At 38.7% G+C, this 21,743-nt stretch overlaps 3 protein-coding genes across 3 annotated transcripts in view; 1 reads left to right on the top strand and 2 right to left on the bottom strand.

The window, feature by feature from the left end:
- Positions 1-1,580: 1,580 nt before the first annotated feature.
- Positions 1,581-7,145, bottom strand: prelid3b (PRELI domain containing 3). Its single transcript, XM_084929457.1, has 6 exons — positions 6,941-7,145; positions 5,675-5,843; positions 4,461-4,550; positions 3,659-3,729; positions 3,444-3,546; positions 1,581-3,045 (listed from the first exon to the last, which is right to left on the bottom strand). The coding sequence occupies exons 1-6, from the start codon at positions 6,970-6,972 to the stop codon at positions 2,929-2,931; spliced, it is 582 nt and encodes a 193-aa protein (XP_084785583.1). The 5' UTR covers positions 6,973-7,145; the 3' UTR covers positions 1,581-2,928.
- A 1,498-nt stretch (positions 7,146-8,643) lies between these two features.
- tubb1 (tubulin, beta 1 class VI) lies at positions 8,644-12,383 on the bottom strand. The gene is made up of 4 exons (XM_084929456.1): positions 12,281-12,383; positions 10,797-10,905; positions 10,546-10,656; positions 8,644-10,152 (listed from the first exon to the last, which is right to left on the bottom strand). Exons 1-4 carry the CDS (start codon positions 12,335-12,337, stop codon positions 9,008-9,010), a joined length of 1,422 nt encoding a protein of 473 aa, XP_084785582.1. The 5' UTR covers positions 12,338-12,383; the 3' UTR covers positions 8,644-9,007.
- Positions 12,384-18,821: 6,438 nt separating this feature from the next.
- LOC146387672 (guanine nucleotide-binding protein G(s) subunit alpha-like) overlaps positions 18,822-21,743 on the top strand; it is a 37,041-nt gene continuing 34,119 nt past the window's right edge. Inside the window, exon 1 of the mRNA XM_084929455.1 lies at positions 18,822-20,545. Within this exon, the coding sequence (XP_084785581.1) occupies positions 20,407-20,545 (139 nt within the window). The 5' untranslated portion in view covers positions 18,822-20,406. The remainder of the gene's footprint in view (positions 20,546-21,743) is intronic.

Here is a 21,743-nt window from a genome sequence, read left to right as displayed (position 1 = left end):
ATAAATTATAAAAGGAGAACAACTACAAGAAAACAATGTATACTGAAAAATAATATGTAAAAATCTATCAAAAAAAATTGCACCATGTTGAGAAAAAAAAAATACTAAAAACATAATAAAACAGTACTTAATTAAACACAATTACAGTGACTTGCACAAGTTTCCATTCACACTGTTCAAACTGGTTTGGTATAAAAATGTGTGTATGATGGTGTAAAACTGTTCCTTAGAACAGTATTTCTCAAACCACATGATTGTGTGACCCATAGCCAAGGGGAGCTCAAGTAATTTTTGAAAATTTCAACACCTGTAAGAGATCTCAGCTAAGTTTGAGAGCCGGCCTTTACCATAAGGCCTATGCTTCTTTGAACTGTATTTGCTTTTTTATTATTGTGTACTTTTTCCATACCAGATATGCAGCGTATGGGAGTAACGGAATACATGTACCGCCGTTACGTATTTAAAATACAAAATATGAGTAACTGTATTCCATTACAGTTACCGTTTAAAAAGGTGGTATTCAGAATACAGTTACTTTGTTGAAATAAATGGATTACACGGCGGTATTTTCCTGATTCATATTGTCATGGGTCAGGACTGTTTAGGTTTTGTTTGACAGCTATGTTCTGTTGTTCCAGGCGGCAGCGTTACGGTTGCCATGGTTACAGGGTGTCGCAGAGAGCGTTTCCTGGGTGAGAGAGCTCCTTTTTGTTGTTGTTGTTGTGCTAAGCTAATAGGCAGAATGCTACAGGCATAACCCTAAAGAATGTAGCCTCATGGGCAGTGTAGTCCGTGCTGCAGAGAGAATGGACTGCCATACTCGTTATGTGTCTGTGAGCGCGAGGAGGGAGAAAAAGGAAAAGTACGAGTTGTCATCGAGCAGAAACGGGAGCTGGAAGCATGTTAATATAATAATAACCACTGCAGCCAAGAAGAGTGCCTGATGAGCCCAGTTGTAAGTAAGCTATTAAGACTCGACTGTACACTGTGTTCGTGTTTTCCTCTGAAACAATAAGTTCCGTTGGAGCAGCCTTTCTCTATCTCTCGCTAGCAAACTTGACCCAGACAACAAAGTAAAGCTAGTTTTCGGCTACGAGCCCCAGACCTTCAGTAATAGTAATAAATCACATTCATGTAGTTGTAAACAGCATGACAATATATTAAGTAATCCAAAGTATTCAGAATACGTTACTCTCATTGAGTAACGTAACGGAATTGGTTCAAAATAAATTAGTCTGACTTGGGGGTTCAGTATTTTTAAAATTTCAATAATCCTGTAGAAATATGTCACCCAAAATATATAAAATATGAATCATTTCCTCTTCCACAAACATTTTAAATAATTCTTTTTAATTAGCATCATTTCATTTCCTTCATTTTTTCCCAGAAATTGTAACTGTGACATTTGTCCACTACGTGGCAGCATGTGGCGCCTGCATGATGAAGTCAGAACTTCAAGCATCCTGTCAAATGTGCAGCGTTTCCCGTTTATGTCAGGTAACTCCCTCTGTGTTTAAAATATACAACCATTGCCTCCAGCAAGAAACCAGAAAACAAGAAAGAATATCTGACAAAAGCTCTTAAATAAAAAGGGTTCAAATATTTTATTCACACATTCTGCATTTGGTGAGAATCTTTTACACAATAACCCATTCAGAAAACACAAATTATAACGTGAACATGTTGTTTTGCCTTTAAAAATCAACCAAACTCATAGTTTACTCTTCCAAATTGTTTTTTTTCCAAAAATAAATATCCCTGACATAGATAAAAAATATTTATAAATATGTTATATACAGAAAGTTGTGCGTTTACCATCGCCACACAGATTCCCACTATGAGACTATCTCAAGCACAGAGTATCCACTGAAACAGTTTTATCAAAATGCTTGCTTAGCACATGTAGCAGCTTTTACTGGTAATAAGTGTGAAGCTTTCGGCCCCGGCATTCAGTGATCATGCTTACAGGATTATGCATGTGCTGATAAAACTACTTCAGTTGAAACGACCTCAGGTTTAGTATGTAAAAAGAAGTCTGACCCTTGTTTCTACACAGTAAACAGATTCATGTTTATGTTACATTAAAGCAGCATTTGAGAAGGTCTACTATGCATTTTTAAAAGTATAAATATGGCAAGTACTTTGATCCCTTCATTTCACTTAAATACCTCAATGACATAAGTTATTACATTACATCAGTACAGTTTAGTATCAGGCTTGCATTCGTACCTAGTACAGTCTGTTGTTGTAACTGAGGTCCCATACGAAAACACTGTTGAGGTGGCTCTCTTACACAAATAAACCTTACTGTGGTCACTGTGGATAACCCAAACCGTTTAATCTGACCTGCTTGCATTCATTTGTGACATTCGGTGCGCTTGACCTGCCGCCTCCATGGCTAATATCAGCCATCATTTCTCAGTGTACGCATTTGTTACAGTCACTCCTATACGTCTCACCATGGCCTGTTTTTCTGCTGTAAACGTGAAGCTCAGACCAGAGACGATGTGCTGGCATTCTGACACATTTCTGCCAGATGAAAACACACCTGGAGAAGGCATTTGTAAAGACAAACAGCAGCGTCTGCATTGGCACATTTCTTGTGTTTCCAGTCCTTCCACATTGTACCTTTTTTCAAAGACACAAATGGCAGTAGTGTTTAAATGTCCCTGAGTGAGCCACCAACTTTTCAGCGCCCTATCAAAGCAGTCCTGCCAGGCCGCATCACTAGAAAACACTCAGACCTCCTTTAGGCAGCAGTCTCCGGCTTAGAATATAACTGGTAAAAGTACACAACATGCCAAATTGTACCCTTAAATAATACAAAAATCCCCAAAGCACCAAACAGGACCAGAGTATCATAGAAGGAGGCTGGCTGTTCTGCTGTGCAGTCCAATCTGAAACTTAGCTGAACACCAGAGCTGGGTGTCATTTCTCTGTGACTGCAGCAGCCATCGGGGTGCGTATGGTCCCACGTGCTGTGGCTGCCAGCTCCTCGATTTCTGTATTCAGCCGCCTGATAACCCACTCCACGGCCTCACGGCCCTGTTCGAGAACAAAGTGAAACGTTAGTTCACGGGAAAATGAGTTGCATCAAGTAGAATACAAGAACAGAAGAGACGGCGTGCCTGAAACACGTAAACTCACTTCATGCAGTGACTGGTCTGGAGAGAACGTTAAGCTGTTGACTAGTCATCTCGTAGTTTTTAAAGATTTTTCCACACAGGTACTTTTGGACGTACAAGTGAAATGCCACAAACCTGCTGCTACTGCCCCAGCATAACAGTTATCATCTCCCTTCTTTTCTTGCGATTTGCAATGGCTATAAACACTTCTGCCTATATTTAATTACATCTAGGTTTTAGTTATTTAACCAACACTAGTCACATGCAAAACTACTTAAAACTTGACCAATCTCAGTACAGTTTGAAGGAACCTCTTACCTTTCCAGCATTAGTAGAGATGGTGCTGGCCATAACTCCCTCCAGGTAGCTGCTGAGACTGACCCCTTTCACAGAGATGATAGCCTCCTGGGTCAATATTGTTCTAAAGAAATCGTGAAATCAAAGTTTTAAAAAAATGCCTTGAACAATCTGACACTTCAAGCTCAGAGTGTTTATAACACATGTTACATCAGTGTAACAGTGTTAAAACTTACTTTTCTGGATCTTCAGGGTGTGGTTTATATGTTAATTTTTCATCCACAGATACCATGTTTGTGAATGTGATCTGGAGAGAGGGAAATGCAAATTGTGAGATTATGGAGAGACCATGCCTTACAGCAGTAGGACAATAACCATAAGTCAATTGTTAAAACACCAGAAAAGGCATTAACAAAAAGAAAAAAAGAAAGAACTCAAATTCTTCCATTATTGCAGGTGCGGTGAAGCAAGTTCACAACAGACTAGTTACAAATCAGAATACTTATTAATCCATAAGAAAATTATGTGCAGATTATATGGTGTCTCCAAGACAATAAGAACAGTAAGAGACTGAACTAAATCAAAAACGTATCAGACGTGAAGATTTTCATGCTCTTAACGAGTTGATTGAATCACAAAGTTGAAGTTCTTTTTTAGTTCCAAAATACTCTACATGTGCCTCTAAAGTTAAAATGCACTCTCTGCTAACAAGTGACTTCTCACGCAGTTTAACAAATTGGACTTGATTCCGGGATTAAGTCACAGAAACTCTTCAGGTGTGTGCATGTCAAACAGGTCTCATAAGAACATGTAAGAAAGAAAAGGAAAAATTCTCCCATTCTTAGCAGTCAGAAATGAAATCAGATTTGCTCCTGCTTGCCAGCATCATGGTCTATATTCAGCTGGCAGCACAACGAGGTACGACTGTAAAAGTGTGCTTTGATCCGTGCTCGGTAATCTGTTTTTTCACCCACTGTGAGCCAAAAAGCAGGAGGTGTTTATACAATATTTGTAATTTTTTAAAACTTTAGTACTCACATTTGAAGACTGAAGTTCAAAAGTCTGCTCTTTGGGATCAATAACTGATTGTTCCTGAACATAAGTGTATGTTCGTGCATTACCAACGAGCTGAGGACAAAGAGAGAGATACATTTTACACAAACCTTAAAAGATATTTCAGAAATGGAGCAGATAATTCAAAGATAATTCAAAAAAGTGAGGTTAGAAATCATAATTGACCTTCTAATGACTTTAAACTTCATGTGACGAAGTGTTACTTAATCTGTGTTTTAAGTAGAAACATGAAGGCTGCAGCTGAGTAAACACTTTGTGTTTTCACTAAATTACTACTTCCATGGATTACTTCCAAAAGAGGCTTTTTGATACCACGACACCTTAATGAGAGTTAAATTATCACATGGTGCAAATGTTAACTTCTTGTAACTCATATGCCATATTTTCCGGAGTACAAGAGGCAAAATAGACTGCAGTAAGAAAAGGCTGATTCCACTTGCTTGAGCTTCAAATTGATGATTTAGTTTGCCACAACTACAACTCTCCTAGGAGACCTTTGTCACAGGGCATCATCCATAAGATGGATCTAGTTCATACGCAGAGACTGAGGCAATCTGATTAAAGATTACATTAATACACTATCAATCACCGGGTCATAGTCTGTCCTTGGAATTACAGAGGCTAGTCATAGATGTAGTGAGTGAGCATTCCTCCACCCAAAGAAATCCAAGCAAAGGTCAGTGCTGAAGAACAGCACCTGATTTCCTAATATTTAAACAGTTAAACAGTGTGTAGCATATCAGCTTTCTGCAGTCTTATCATTACTGGCTTCAAAAAGCGAGGGTCAGAAGGAAAAGTTCAATGACATGACAGATATTCAGAGGCTTCCGTCACTGCTCCGATTCAGGTGACTGCTAGTTTTAACTGGGCTGACATACAAAGACGGAAAGTTACATCACATGGCGTAAAGGGTTACATCTGAGCAATGACAGAAATGTCACTACGGTGTCCTGTACAGCACGAGTCATGGCACGCAGCCATGAACCCGCCTGGGCAGACAGGTCAGCTGTTGCTACTATTCCTGGACAGAAATAGCCTGATAACCTGTTAGGTTATCGCTGCACTTGTTGAACGGAAAGCCTTAACCTCTCACCATTGCCACGCTTCTATCTGCTTTTTCTATCGTTTGATAAGATTGTGTGTTTGTCAGTGATGCACAGCTGGGTTTTGATACTCACAGAGTTCACTATAGATGGAAGCCCCCACTCTGTGCTGAGCAGTCTTTTACTGTGGAGGCGTCCTTGTGTGTCAATTTCTCTGTCCAGAACATCCACCCCAACCACACTGGGGTTCATGGGGTTTGGGTACTTCTGCATAGCAGCTTTAATCACCATCTCCCAAGGGTGGCTGTTGAAGCAAAGCAAAATATTAATATTGTAACAAATAAAAACTGCCAAATACACATTTTTATGTCTTATACATTATATTTACACAAACTGAATACAGAGCTAAAATAATTCTTTATAAATTACCATTTTATGTTGGCTATCAACATTAAATCCAACATCAGCACTCATTTTATCTCACACCTATTAATTTATTCTCTTTCCTTTGTATAATATCTCGAACTACTCCTTTGCGTTACATTTTGGTAGCTATTCTATTTCATTTAAGCAATTTGTGTCATGTTTTTCTTCTTTTTTGGCTATATGAATATATTTTCCAACACTGCTAAAGCAAGTTTGCTAACAATACACACATTTAACAATTAAATGACTAGTGAATTAACCACTACTCAGTAACAAAAAATAATGTTTTGCTATGTGATCATTTAAAAAAAAGATTCGAACTTTTGTTTAAAACATTTAATGTGTCAAAATATTTTAATGAGTCTAAACAATTTCCCACTTTTTCAAAATATCCATCCAAAGTTAGTTAAGTAGATATATAATGTTTGAACAAAACACCAGTAAAGAGCGCTCATTGAGTAAAAATGTTGTTTTGAGTGGTTGCCATGCACTGGCCCGTTGCGTAGTGACGCACACGGAGATGTAGGGGAAAGGTTACGCACCAAGGGCTGGACCTGGCTGGCTGATTATGCAATGACAAAAGCATCTGTAACCAGAAACCGGCAGTTCCGCACACACCATGGCTATGTTAATACTTTTACAATCACCTATGAACTTGCGTAACTTCTTTTCAGCATTACATTGTTTTTAAAATTACACACAGACTGACAACGAATAGAATACGTCTGGTACTTCTCCTTAGCTTGTCATTTTAGCATACAAGCTAGCGACAGTAAAGTTATACCGTAGACAGGTTATATTTCACTTACATAGTCCGTTAGTTATAGTTAGGAACATCGTCTGGTTACAGTTTTGTGTTATAAACCCTACGTGTGTTGTTCAGCGGATTAAAACTAGCGTTACTTAAGTGCTGAACCACACTCCGAGCTCCTGCAGGCCGGACATAAAAACGCTTTGCAGGGGTGATTTACTCACTTGAATATGTGCTCTGAGGTCCAGATCTTCATGGTTTAGGTAGCTGATCGCTGCTGGTGAAAGGGGGCTAATTTAAAGAGCCGGTAGACTGGCACAGACGCACTGACAGACCGGGGTGAACCACGTTCAAAGACAACCGCACGTCTCCTCCCTTCATACCAGAGCAAGTCACGGGTGCGTGACGCACTTCCGCTACTGTGGCACATGCCGTACAAGTCCGCTGACCCTGGAATAGAAGGATAAGAAATAGTTTATCGTAAATGTCCATGGACAATTCACTTAACCGATGTAACAAAAGCGTGATTATAACATATCACCTTAAGTATGCATAATACGTTTTTTTCCCATCAGGCTTGGCAGGCTCTGTGAATATCGCCCTTGTCTGTTACACAACTCAGCTGAAGGTTAAGACCTACTCAGCTGATGCAACAGGACGGAGTCACAGGTCAAATCTTCATGTAATGGTTCAGCACTTGGTTATAAGTGTGCAGGCTCTGTAGATCCTGAGTCTTTATTACGTTCTTAATTTTCTCTGCGCAATTATGAAGTGACAGACTTGTTTTACTGAGTGAAAACAGGATTTATTTTCACTCCCCCCCCCTTTTGCTCAGTTTTCAGTTAGGTTTAGTTTAGTTTGTATAGCAAAAAAAGTTACCCCCACCCCTCAAAAAACAAATCTTTATTGGCAGATCTTTAAAAAATTTTTTTTAATATATATAGAACTGTGGGTGGTATTTCTCAGGAGCAATATTTTAGAAAATTTGCAATATGCTTTACAAAGAAAACAGCAATACTCACATTTCCTTTAAAAAATATATTTTAGTTTTTTGTGTGCAGTGTTTTTTCAGTCAAGTTTTGCTTCTTCAAAAGTGTTCTTTGAAAGTGTCTTGTCATACCTAGTTCTGGCTCAGAGTAACAACCTTGGGGTAAATGGTCGTCCTTGTTAATGGGAAGATGAGCTACTGGACGAGTTTGGGAACTGCTAGTACTGTGAGTGCTGTGTCAAGTAAAAACTGGTGTCCTTATCTCTTCCAGTGCAAGACAGTTCCAAGTAATTTTTTTCAAGCTGAGTGTTATATCTTGTGGTTAATTACATAATTATTCAATAAAATTACAATAAACATTAATGCTGCTGGACAGGATTATGTGAAATAAAGTTTTTTTTTTTTTAACATTTACATAGCTTTTGAGTTATTACTGAATACTCAAACTATTGAGAATGAGAAGTAATATCTCTCTTTAGTCAGTCCTTTTCTTTTTTGAGTGATATTAACCCTGCTTGCTTTTTGGTAAACATGACAGCTGTTTTTCCTTCCTAGCTTTGTTGCTACATTGTAGAATTTGTCCTCTGTGGAGCAATACTGCACTTGTCACCATAACCTATACCCCCGTGTGATTTACAGGCTTCTCTTTAATCCCAGTGCAGTGTGGCTTTATTGCGGTTGAACTTGGACATCTTGGCAGCATGTGTACTTATCTCAGAGTGCAGCTAGTTTGTTCGAGTTATGAGTAATCTCTATGCCCCAGGCTCGTGAAAGTGGGAGGAAACTGTGTGACAGCCTTAGCCGGTATCAGTGTCAGTGTGCTGTCAGAGGAACGTCCATCAGTAGAGCTGAGTTTAGTCCAGTTTAGCTTAAAATTGTGTCACTGAATTAAAAGTAAAAATATGGTTTTCCTTTTTCATTGTTGGAACAAAATTTCACTCTTGTTTTACTGTTTTTAATTGCTATCACAACTTATGCAAAATGCAAACGATACTGGTCAAGCAGTGTAAAGGTGACACTTCATGTTTAAAGCTGATGGATATATATTGCTGCCAAAACATTACTTTTCATATATACATGCAAAAATAGTATTTAACAAATTTACTGTGAAATTAAAAAAAAATCTAGACCTCGAAAACGCACATTCAAGCACACAATCAGTTTAAGAATACAAAGCAGACAATCACCATTATTGTTGCAAATATGTTGCAGCACCTTCTATCACTTACACCAACAACAGACGCGACAAACTACAGAGTAAGAGTTCATTTTAATACCAATATTCCAACATTTTTTCTATCTTCTACTCATCTTTGGCTTCTTTGCTCATTTCAGTCACTGTTTCCAACGTAACCTCCACCTTAGACTGTGCCTTTCTTGTTGCTGATGGTGAGGGTCCCTCCTCTTCTTCCTCTTCTGGTTCCCAATCTAGATCAGCAGTGGCATCTTGGTACTGCTGGTACTCTGAGACCAGATCATTGAGGTTGCTCTCTGCCTCCGTAAACTCCAATTCATCCATACCTTCCCCCGTATACCAGTGGAGAAACGCCTTCCGTCTGAACATCATGACAAACTGCTCGCCCACTCTTCGAAACACTTCCTGAATGGCTGTGTTGTTGCCAATGAACGTGGAGGCCATTCTGAGGCCTCTAGGTGGGATGTCACACACGGCAACCTTCACGTTATGGGGGATCCAATCCACAAAGTAGTTGCTGTTTTTCTGCTGGATGGCAAGCATTTGCTCATCCACTTCTTTGGTGGACATCCTACCACGGAAGACGCCAGCGACCGTGAGGTAGCGGCCTCTCCTCGGGTCGCACGCTGTCATCATGTTGCGGGCGTCAAACATCTGCTGGGTGAGCTCGGGTACAGTGAGAGCTCTGTACTGTTGGCTGCCACGTGGCGTCAGAGGGGCAAAGCCTGGCATGAAGAAATGAAGGCGAGGGAAGGGCACCATGTTGACGGCGAGCTTCCTCAAGTCGGCGTTGAGCTGTCCAGGGAATCTCAGAGAAGTCGTGACCCCGCTCATGGTCATGGAAACCAAGTGGTTGAGGTCCCCGTAAGTCGGCGTGGTCAGTTTTAACGTGCGGAAACAGATGTCATAGAGGGCCTCGTTGTCAATGCAGTAGGTCTCGTCAGTGTTCTCCAGAAGTTGGTGGACTGACAGTGTAGCGTTGTAGGGCTCCACCACCGTGTCAGAGACTTTAGGTGACGGCATGACACTGAAGCTGTTCATGATGCGGTCGGGGTACTCCTCGCGGATTTTGTTGATGATGAGGGTACCCATTCCAGAACCAGTGCCGCCCCCGAGTGAGTGAACCAGCTGGAATCCCTGCAGGCAGTCGCAGCTTTCACTCTCGTGCCTCACCCTGTCAATCACCTGCTCCACCAGCTCTGCGCCCTCTGTATAGTGGCCTTTTGCCCAGTTGTTCCCAGCTCCTGAGTTTCCTGTAATGCCAGAATAAATGTATGTAGGTCAAGGATGCTGATAACATGCATCACAATTTTAAAAAGAAAAGAAATTAGCACAGCAATTTTACCAGTTTTACTTTCTGAAATTCAATAAGTCAAATTCAGTTGTTTTTTTTTTTTTTTTTAATAAAGCCAAGATGGAAACCTTATTATTTTCTTACTGCAAGGCTAATATTATAAAAATAATATAACATTTACACTGCACAACTCTATCCAAGAGCTTTCTAAATCCAAAGCACAACATGTAGTGTATAATATAGTAAACTGCATATAGCCTCCTTTCTCAAAAAGTCATGAAAATCAAAAGCACAGAAATGTGAGACAGAAAGTTTCATAGTTTCAGAGTTTGCATATTATTGATTATCTCACCATGGATGAAGTTGTCTGGTCTAAAAAGGGCCCCAATGCGGCTTCCTCTTACACTGTCCATGGTGCCAGGCTCCAGGTCCACCAGTAGGGCCCTGGGGACATATTTACCACCTGCAAACACAGTTGAAGTTTTAAAAAAGACTTAATTAATTTTAATATTGTTTATTTGTAAATTTGTAAACAGCTGGAATTTATAAATAAAAATGTGAAATTTATCAAGCCAGATAAAGCAGCTCAAGTTAATAACGCACCGTGCGCCTCGTTGAAGTAGACGTTGACCCTCTCCAGTTGGATGTTGCTGTCTCCTTCGTAAATGCCTGTTGCGTTGATCCCATGTTCTTCACTTATCACTTCCCAAAACTGCCAAGAAATAAAAGCATCAGTATAACATAAGCAGAAGCAAAAATGTTTGCAGATGCAGAAAATTAATACTTTATTTAACACTTTTGATGTTAAGGTCTTTAAATGGTTTCTTTAAAAAAAAAAAATTGATCACTGTTTACAGTATTTACAACCCTAATGACCATTAAAACAAAAAAGTGTAGGCTAAAATATCGGGCTGTTAAATCTACCGTTTTTTTTCTAAATAACAAGAAATTTATAACATCTCACCAAATTAATAGATAATAAAAAAAATGAAAACCATACATCAGCACTAAAGTTGGTTACCACATTACTTTTAAACAGTTATTTTACATTTTCATATTGAAGTACAGAATCCTAATTCTTCAACACAAATGTTCCACAAGTTAATCCCTCAATATTTGTCCGGACCCCTACTTTTCCGCCCTGAGTTCAAACTGTTAGTCTCTAATTTCAAACAGCCTCTGAATACACTTTAGATTTAGATTATTTTGTGCTTTGTGTTTTGTGAGTATAGCATTAAGATTAATAAAAATTTTAGGGTGTGTAGTTTAACAAATAAGGAAGTGGTTGGTTCATTTATGATTTTTAAAGCTTTCTTCTGTTCCATGTAAATTGGATTAAACTGGAGTTTATTTACACACACGATGTGCAGAATTTGCTATTGGACATAAAATTAGATGTTTTTTTTAAATTGCCTCAACTCTGCAAAAATCAACAAGTTTGTTCAACTTCCCACGTATGCAATATATTCGAAATGACTTCAATTAAGTTGCGCTGACTGCTACAATAATTGACTTTATCTTTTAACATTTTTTAGTTTTACGTATTAGACACATCAGGTTGTACAAATGGAAATCTTTACATAAACAGTACAGAATTAATAACAGATTCCTCAAGCTCAGATCTCGAGTTGTACAAATGGTAAAGTTATTTAAAGTCAGCATCTTGAGTCAACTTTAAAAGTATCTAAAAGTGTTATGTTTTCAGCTTTATTATCTTGTAGTTTCACTCTCTTTTTTGTGTCAGCGACGATAAAAATGTCACACCCAGTGCTCGCACTGCAGTTCTCACTTTAGCTCTTATCTTTAGCCTGAATGCCTGACAGGGAACACCCAGTGTCACTCAAAACTGTTTTTGATATGCAAAGAAAAATTGCATGTGACAATATACACCGAAATAGAAAAAAGCAAAATAATGCGGCCAGTAAAGAAAAGTATTTTCTGTCATTTTATCTCAACCACAATTAGAGTAAAAAGTGGTTTATAGTCAAACGGATGCGTCTTTAAATAATCTTTTTAAGAATTACAAAGGAAGTTTTAACGATGCTAATGCATTTGTCTATATATTTTATTTATTTTATTTATTTTACCTTTGAGCCGATCTGGTTGCCACACTGTCCAATTTGCAGATGTACAATTTCACGCATGATGGTCGGGCTACAGTACGCAGAACAGCTGGTGGTCTGTGATAGTCTTCAGTCCTCCTGTCAGCTTTTATAGGACAAGAAATGATGTCACCAGCGGTGTCGGGGAGTCACCCCTGCTGATAATATGTGAGAGACCCATGACACACAATGGAAACTGTGCACAGAATAGCAGCGTTTACCATTCATTGTTTATGCTTCCATTAGTAAGTAGACATGGCATGTCTGCTTTAGATTTGTTTTTATATCTGTATGTTTCACATATGCAAATATAAATAGCTAATTATGAAAAATTCATGGCATATTTCCTTTTGTATAAAACTTTGTAGACTTGCAAAACACCTCTACACTGAAAAAAAGGCCAAGTTGGATTTATTTATTTCAATAGTGGACATTGGTTGCTTTGGCAGAAACTTAAACAACTGAGTTAAATCAACACAACTTATTCATATTCAATAAACCTGTGCATTTTGTGTTGATAAAACGCAATTTAAACATGTTTAGATGAAGTAAGGTGAGCTCTTGGAATATTTTAATACTTTGCAATATTGTCATTTTGATGCAGAATTTTCTTTTGTCCTTGACAGGTTAAACCACGATAAATAGCAATAGCATACACGTGATTTTCCTGCAGTTTGAAACCTCGTGTGATCTTGTGATTTCATTGGTCCAGCAACTAACCACTCTTACTAGATTGTATCATGTCATCTCAACAAGAAAAAAATTAAGTTGTTGACTTTATATATATATATATCTATATTTATATAGATATATATATATAGATCCTACATGATTTAATTACGTTCAAGATAGAAACATGAAATTCTTGTATTCAAATTACAAGGTAGACTTTTTTAATGAAACAACCACCCAATTTACTTTTTTCGGTATACCGAAAAAGCAGAGGCAGCCTTCCTCAAACCACAATCCAAAGCACGCAAGACTGAAATCCCGTGCGGTGTCGCGAAATTTAACATTGCTATATTATTGACTTACTTCGCTCGAACATGATATGAACAATTTAATCTACCCTCTCTGCATATAATGTAGTTTCTACACTATATAGTTACACTTAACTTTAAAGCATGAGGCAATTGTGTTAAATACACGCAAGATGCTTACATAAATCCAAGAGATGGCCAGTCCCTATTTTTCAGTGTACATCAAACTTCATAACACTTCTTTCTGTTAGAGTCTGTTATTATAATAAATGACTGGATTAACAAAGGAAAAAAGCTGATGTACTAATGCAAAACACGACATTTTATTGGATATAAAAAGAACATCTGAGCTGCGCAGCTGGGCAAAAGCAGGAAGGAACTGAACCAGAAATGAATGGAAGCTGATGTGTTTCTCTGGTCAGCGTCAGATAACACTCAATAAGCATGCTCGTTTATATATAAGAAGAAAACAATGTTAACATTGTAGATACATCTGTTTGCAGTGAATGTTATATGTGTGAGAGATGCTACCATCTAGAGGATTTATGTAAGCATAACATGATATAACTGAATAAAGTTATGTGCATTTGGGTGACAAATTGGTTTAAACAGAATTAAACCATCATTATTGTTACTATAGTTGAGAGAAGTGATTTAGAGATAAACAAAGAGGACAAATGTTATTCTCCTGTTAAAGCTTTTAACTTACTTTATTAGTTAGTGTGCACAGAAAATATCATAATTATTTAAGTGTAAGTTTTCTACTTGACTGTACCTTCAGTACAGGTCAGCATAAGGACAAAGGCTCTATTGCTCACACCTACAGAAATGCCACATGTGGTCAAATCATTTGCATTTGTTGACATGTTTACTGTCATAGTTCCTGCTACCACCCACTTTGACAGTTAGCAGGTGACTGTACAAAGTTCCTGTCAGTATGCTGGCAAAACTTTATAAGCGAAGTGCACGTGGTTTGCGACGACAAAAATGCCGTCGAACTGAGAAAAGTTTTGTTTACAGAGATTTTGCATTTATATTGCTTCTGAAATTGAAGTTATTAGTCTTTTTTCACTCGTCTGTGGGCATTCATTAGTGAGCCACAGCAGCATTTAGTTGTCATTGATGACCTTTATGTGTTTTGCCCTGAGCTTGTTTCTCTTGCTGTTTGACACATTTATGGAGGGAGGTGTGTGTGTGTGTGTGTGTGTGTGTTTTACATGCATCCGTCTGTGATCTAAAGGGCAAAGAGCCACTTGCATATCTAAATCGCCAGGAGGTGAGTGAAGATGACGACGTCCTTTTTTTGAATGGCTCTCAGTGTCTGTTAAATTACTTTAAATAATTGTTTTTATTGCTTTTTGCAGCTCGTCAATGAGTTTAGGGTAGAACCATTATGAAGTGTTAAGTTTTTCCAGATTTTCTGTCACATATATGCTCTTACAATGGTAAATGCACATAGTAAAGATGGCAAAAAATGGATGTTAATAAGGTCACCGGATGTATAAGGAATAAGTCCAAAGTTCAGGCTTCAGACTGCTCTTAATACTCTGTTAAGACTGTTAAGACTCCAGGATCTGTACGACGTCAGTGATATAGCCCTCAAAGCAAACACAGTGTGATCTCACCCACTAGCTACTGATGACCTGTTACCTCAAAATTTTTGATGTACCTTTTACCTCATGTTTAGCATTATTGTTGTCATCATTTTGGTGTTTTGAAACCAGATGTGATGAGCGAGGGGGTGGGATGGGGGTGACTGTGAAACCACACACTCACGGATGGTCATTAGCTAGTGAGCGTATCTTGGATAATCCTTTTGAACTCTAATAATGAGCAAAATTTACCAAATAAAGTATTTGGTAAATTAAATATTAAAGTATTTATTACAAGTACATGTCCATGCAACAGTAATGTTAGGCTTGTTAATGCTGCTGGCAAACCTATATACTTAATCAGAGTGAGAAAAGTGAATAAATAAATAAAACATATGTGTGGTAGATGCTATTTATATGCTAGGTGGTTACATGATGGCATAAAATATCACGCATATTTAAACTTTTGTGGATATAAATGATAAATTGTTGTCCAACAATAAAATGATACTGAGCTTTTTAAAGGTTGTTTTGCATGAATAACAACTAAAAACTGGTCATTTTAGCACGTTGCTAGGTGGCTCCTTGGCAACATGATGACATTGTAATATCTGATATAGATAAGAACCTCCGGGGGCCTATGATGTACCTGTGTGCCAAGATTGGTTGTTTAGCTCCTGATGCTCTTGGAGGATAAACAAATAATCATGCAAACAGAGATTTTGTGTGTTATTATAGAAGTTTGTTTCCAGCAGTGGAAAAAAAACAATCAAACATACAAACAATTTTTTTCAGCCATATGTGGCTATATCAGAATTTTGACTAACTCAAACATCTGAGGAAAAAAAGGCTTGAATTTCTGAAATAATAATTCCAATTTTGACTTATAGATGACAAAAATAATTGTTCTTTCATTTGAAATAAACTTCCGTTATATCAAAGTAAAGATGGCATGGAACTATTTATTGAGTACCTAACGTCGAGGTGGAGACTTCTAAGTTTCGCTCATGTCTAACAATGACAGCACAATATTCATTGTTAGAAAGACAAACATTTTAATATTACTACATCTTGTTTTTGCTGGATGCTAAATTCACATTTCAGCTTCATGATTTTTTGTATTTTTTATAGACATAAGATATATATATAAAAAAAGGTCTATCCTAGTCTTAGCGTTAACCATAACATACCCTAAAAAGTGTTGGTAGTCTCTCAATGCCAGATTAATAAAAACCATGAGTTACTAAAGCAATGTGACCTCAGTGGTCTTTGGCAAAGCCCTGTAAACGCTGTTTCAGAAGCTCCATTAGGTGTTGAATTGGTTCGCAGACTGTGAAAGGCAGGACATGATTTATAGATATCCTTCTCCTCCTGAAGTCCTCTATCAGAGTCTCAGCATTTGTTTTGCATTCACTGTTGTAGTCTTTTGTAATTTAATGAAAGTTTCTTCGCAGCTTTTAAAATGCGATTCCAACAGGGCATCACTACTTTCTTTTTCGTTCTCAAATAACTGACAGCGCTAATTTGACTTTCATAATCACCGTTTAGTTTGGAATGAAGTGACAATAATAATGTTATAAACGGAGAGCTTACGTTTACTTTTTCTATCAGATGTGACAACATACCATTAAAGTAGTAATTTGTACCAAACCATGTGATACATTTGCTCTGAAAGGCTGCAAGTTTTATCACTTACTTTTTACACGGACTTTTTTTTTCCATTTTTGCCACCTGAAGAATTTGGTAAACAAGATTGTTGCCCTTCACTTATTAACTGTTGATAGTCGTAGCATATTCCTGTTATTAGTAACCTAGCGGCGTTACTGCGATTGAATGTATATGGAAGCATTAACCTCTTTATGAGCCGATATTTGAATAACTTGATGTAAAGTTTGTCAGAGGTGTTGACTGAGGCGGCGGACAGGATAATAATCATTTTGCTTCAAAGAGGGCGCCTCTCCCCTTCTGTACCTCTGCTTCATGACGCTCCGGGCAATCATGTGATCCGACCCTGCTTCATTCCAGATGCGTCAAGTGGCATGCAGGCGGAAACGAGCGTTACTCTCACATTACCCTCAAAATAAAAGCCAAAAGTACCTTCTCGGCCTTAAGATTTGGTGGCTGGGTTAAATGTATTGATGTTTGTTCTGTTTTCGCAGTTCAGGTGAAACGTTATACTTTAACACACACACACATATATATATATATACTAAAAAAATTAATGTATTTACTAAATATATTTTAAAAATAATTAAAACTCCACTTGTGTGGCTGTAAGTTTTGTGCAGTTCAGAGAGAGGATTTTAAAGCCAGTTTTAAAAGAACTGCAAAAATCTGTGAAAAGAATAAATGTTTCACATAGCAAAAGTTTCAAAGGCTGTTTTTTTTTCTTCAATTAATGCTTGGATGCCTGATTTTTATTTTAAGCTTTTTCTGGGATTTTCTGTTGCTGCAGGGCTATATTTATCAGGAACCCTTTGCCCTGAGCTCCACATAGATTTGCATGGATTAGTGAATCAATGTCAAATGTCACATGTTAAATAAGTAAATAAAATAAAATATTGAAAATATTTCCCTTTTTTCTTACACTTATAGGAGTAGTGGGGTTTCTTTGGGACCTCTGGTCAAATTAGCCAAGGCTCAAATCTAAGCCTGTTGACGTTCCCTTTTATTAAATGCGTGGTTTAGAATTCTAAAAGACCCCGACCCCTGTATATTTAATGGTGAAAAGTTAAACAAAACAACAACATAAATTGTCTTAGTAATCTTATCTGGTCCATGTGCCACCAGATAATCCCTCTAAACCCAGATGTTCAAAAGATTTTCTTGGATTTGGTGGTAACAGTGGTGGAAAGTGCTGTCTAAAATTGGAAGTCTAAAATTCCAGTGTTGGATGGGGCTGAGAGCACATGACTGTGGAGGCCATTTATGACACATCACTGTGAGGACCTTTGCTATCAAAACAAATCACAAGCTATTTGCATTTTTTAACCCAAAAAATTATGACGGCTGATGTGATTTTTGTACTCAAATCATTTAATGACTCATTGCTACCTATAAATGGGGACATTGTAGAGCACCATCATTGAGGTAGAAATGTATAATCATAGGATAAAGGTCGTCATTCAGCCCAACTTCCTATTTGTGCCACTTCCCTCAAAGGCAGCTGTTCTGAAATGTCAGGTGCAGCCGGTGTATGATGGTGAAGTTTAAAAATATAAGGTGAAAAAAAAATTATGACCTTTTTTTTCCTTTTGCAGGGGAAATAACCCCTATCACTATTACGTTACCTCCATTGTAATTACCGTTTTATGTTATTATTACTGATTATACACATCAGTCCACAAGTTTTTTGTGTCTGAAGAAGGCCACAACAGAGAGATTTTGTAAATTATTATGGAAGCTTGTTTTCAGGCCACGGAAAGAAATAAACAAAACAACCAAAACTATTTTTTTTTGCCAGCCATAGGCCAAACATGTGGGATAATATGTAATTTTCAACTTACTCAAACTTTTGGAAAAAGAAGTTTCAAGTTATGAAGTCTAAAATTTGAAATGAGAACCAGTAATTTTGACTTGGATGGCATTTTTTAAAATTAATTAATTAATTTTTCAGTCAAAATAAGCTCTCATATATAATAGTAAGAAATGACCTCGAATTAGTGAACTGTGAACTGAGGGATTGCACAAAGGTCCAGTATACAATCAGGCAATGTTAGTCTTGAAGAGTGCAAGAATACAAATAAAATGAAAACACAGAAAAACATTAAATCAAAGACGTGTGACCTAACTGTATACACACCCTGTATTTGTTTTTGTGTGTGTCAGCAAAAAATACTTAAAAAAGGACGAAAACATCTATTTTTAAGAGATTAGTTTCTGGGTAGTTCCGCTTATGCGTCCATTCGGCTTTTATTGTGAAAGCTTCCAGCGGAAGTCGAGTTTCTCCGTCCCGGAAAACTTGACCACGGTTCTTCGTTCCCAGGGTTCCGTGAGAGCCGTTTGCCCCACCCCGCCTCTACAACGCTATCTATCTCAATGTTCAATTCTCAGAGAAAAAAAAAGGTGGGCAAAAATAATTCAGGGTAACACAGCAAAGAAACGAGTCTCACCTCCCCGACCGGTTCATCGGAGCAACCGCGGCCTGTCGGCGGTTAAAAATGACAGCGTCGCCGTTGGACCAGTGATTGAAAACACCGCGGTATGTTCATGTATCATGCACATGTAACCATAATCTACCATACGGATTCAAAGGGAATACAAAAATCCGAGAGACTTGACAGCGCCTTGTACCTGCGCCAAACGGGAAAATAACGGAGGATTTTCCACGAATATCACCTGGATATCGCGCTATATTCAAGGACATCCAGCTGCCAAACACCGCCTTAGCTCGGCCCCGGAGAAGCTTTCTGATGTGAGGAGAAATATAAATTGACGTTACGGAGAGAAAAAGGACGGAGAAGGGGCCTTGTTTCTTTCCCCCCTTTTTTTCTTTTTTCCTTTTTTCTTTTCTTTTGGGGGTGGGGGGGTTGTCGTGAAACCTCAGGGAAAAAAAGCCAAGCACCAGCATCTACTTACGGGGGAGAGGAAATAATTTGGACATCGGCTAAAAACGGGATCTTATTGATAAGGCTCCTATATATAATGTGACTGTTGTGGTGGAGACAGAAGCCCGGGTTGTAGCCTGATGATTCACATGCCGTCATTTTAAGAGGAAATATTTATTTTTTAATTTCTCCCCATCCGCCCTGTTAATGTGCTTTTTTTCCTGGCCAGCCTGAGATAGGATTTCAAATAATAACCTGAAATTATATTTAAAGGGAGAGTCGATGGAAAAAAAGAAAACGGGGCTCTTTTTGGTTGTGAGTGGAAATGAATTGAACGGCAGAGTAGTGAGGCATCTGCCAAAGATGGGCTCCGGAGGAGACATTTGCTGAGGAAGATTTAACATCAAAGCTTGAGAAAATATACATACGTGTATATTTAAAACAAAGGAGGAAAAGAAGGGGGGGTAAAAAAAAAAACACCTTTAAGGAAGCTGGACCCCAGCACCATCGCCATCCCTAGACGCTCATTCATGTGCAGCCAGAAGCTGGAAATTTTACATCCACTCTCATATCAATGTTGATGACTTCATTGCGGATTTACAGTGGGGGGAAAAAAAATACAGGAATCAAGCATCTGAGAAGGGCGGCATCGTAGCTCTGCTCCTTTCTGACTGATCTGTTGCTGATAAATTGTCAGTAAATATCCACACCCCCCATCCCATCCCCTCCTCCACACATACACATTGTGCCAAAGCCTGGTGAAGCTCACTGTCTACTACCTGGCGTCTACTTCTTCTGCATCTGGCAAGATACATGTCACCCATTTTGAGCCAGGTGTTCCTCTCTTGGGCCAGTCTAGGAATTTGGGATTGATTTAAAAAAAAAAAAATCCTCTCTTTTCTGATCATCACCCTCTTCTTTCACCCACCTACCCCAACCATATCAACCGCCCTGCCTCCAAACCCTGAACCTGCAACTGGGTTTTTGGGAAGATGGGCTGCCTTGGCAATAGTAAGACTGAAGACCAACGAAATGAGGAGAAGGCACAGAGGGAAGCCAACAAAAAGATTGAGAAGCAGCTCCAAAAAGACAAACAGATATACCGGGCAACTCACCGGCTACTGCTGTTGGGTAGGTTTTGTGAAATTTAACATTACTGTTTCCATTTTGTTCCTACAAAACAGCATTTTCACCTGTTTAACTCATGTTGGTGCCACTGTAGCAGACTGTACCCATGAAAAGTGTGTAAGGACCACTGTTACAGCAAGGCATCAAGAACTGATGCAACGCCATGAAGTCCCGACTAATTTGCTTCAAGCGTCTTGGCACAGGACAGTTGAAAAAGCAGGCCTGTCTGCATTCATGGGATATTATGGAGCATGATTGCAGAACATGTGAGAGAGAGAGGGGCAGACAGACACCACCATCTGTGTGAGGGAACCACACACACACACACACACACACAGGCACCACGCAGAGGCCGGGAGGCCACTCGCGGGCGTTTGTGCATGGCTCTTTCTCACCTCCACACATGTAAAAAAAACAAACAAACTTGTGATCTGGTTCATTTGTGGCTGCAGCGTACATCCTGGTTGAGCCTAGTTTTCATACTGCATATGACATACTTTTTTTTCTCTCTCTCTTTTTGCATAATCCCTCCACACCACCCACTCTGGAAATTAATATCCTCTAATTAGCCATTATTTGGTAAAGCTATTTTTGGCCTCATCACGAGAGCCTTCCTGACATGATGCAGTGTGAACCTTAAGGCCAGCCCTTGTGCTGGACTACAGAGTGCAAATTAGGATTACTAGTTTGCCTTGAATGCCTGTTTCTTTCGCTCTACGCCTTCTCTGAAAAGCAGGCCTGTAGCCTGGCTGGCTCCTGGTGCTTGGGGATGGAGATGTGATGGCCGGGCTCCTTTCACACTCAGTTTTGCAAGGACACGTTGAAGGCTGTTCTTATCCAGAAATTTATTTTCTTAATTATTAACATCAGGGTTCAGGGTCTAGCAGTTTTTCTCCGGAATGACATGCTCGGGGAGAGAATAGTTGTCTACATGTTGGAGCTTTTTTTTTTTTTTTTTCCTTGGTCCTTGTCGCCTCTGGAAGAAGGGGCAGACTTTGGTGAAAGTGCATGTGTCATGCATCAGCCTTCTCCCTATGTAAAACTACACAAGCTAAATGTATTTACAATTCAGTGTTGCATAAAATGCGTAGTACAAGTTAAAAGTAGTATCCTAGTGTTTAGTGCTTTGCCAAGGTGAGGTGAATTCATGAAGTTACCTGTGGTTCCCAAGATAAGGGTTTGGCCACCCAGAGTGGGTCAC

The sequence above is a fragment of the Perissodus microlepis genome, chromosome 5 (genome assembly GCF_051167445.1).
Source record: "Perissodus microlepis isolate ML-2025 ecotype Zambia chromosome 5, ASM5116744v1, whole genome shotgun sequence".
In the NCBI taxonomy this organism is placed as follows: domain Eukaryota; kingdom Metazoa; phylum Chordata; class Actinopteri; order Cichliformes; family Cichlidae; genus Perissodus; species Perissodus microlepis.
This window is presented reverse-complemented; position numbering and strand designations above follow the sequence as displayed.

Coding starts and splice junctions, on each gene's coding strand:
- prelid3b (XM_084929457.1), bottom strand. CDS start 6,972: ATGAAGATCTGGACCTCAGAGCACATATTCAA. Junction 4,551..5,674: donor TTCCATCTATAGTGAACTCT/GTGAGTATCAAA, acceptor CTTTGTCCTCAG/CTCGTTGGTAATGCACGAAC. Junction 3,046..3,443: donor TCTCTACTAATGCTGGAAAG/GTAAGAGGTTCC, acceptor GTTCTCGAACAG/GGCCGTGAGGCCGTGGAGTG.
- tubb1 (XM_084929456.1), bottom strand. CDS start 12,337: ATGCGTGAAATTGTACATCTGCAAATTGGACAGTGTGGCAACCAGATC. Junction 10,657..10,796: donor CTACTTCAACGAGGCGCACG/GTGCGTTATTAA, acceptor CTGTGTTTGCAG/GTGGTAAATATGTCCCCAGG. Junction 10,153..10,545: donor ACCAGACAACTTCATCCATG/GTGAGATAATCA, acceptor CTGGCATTACAG/GAAACTCAGGAGCTGGGAAC.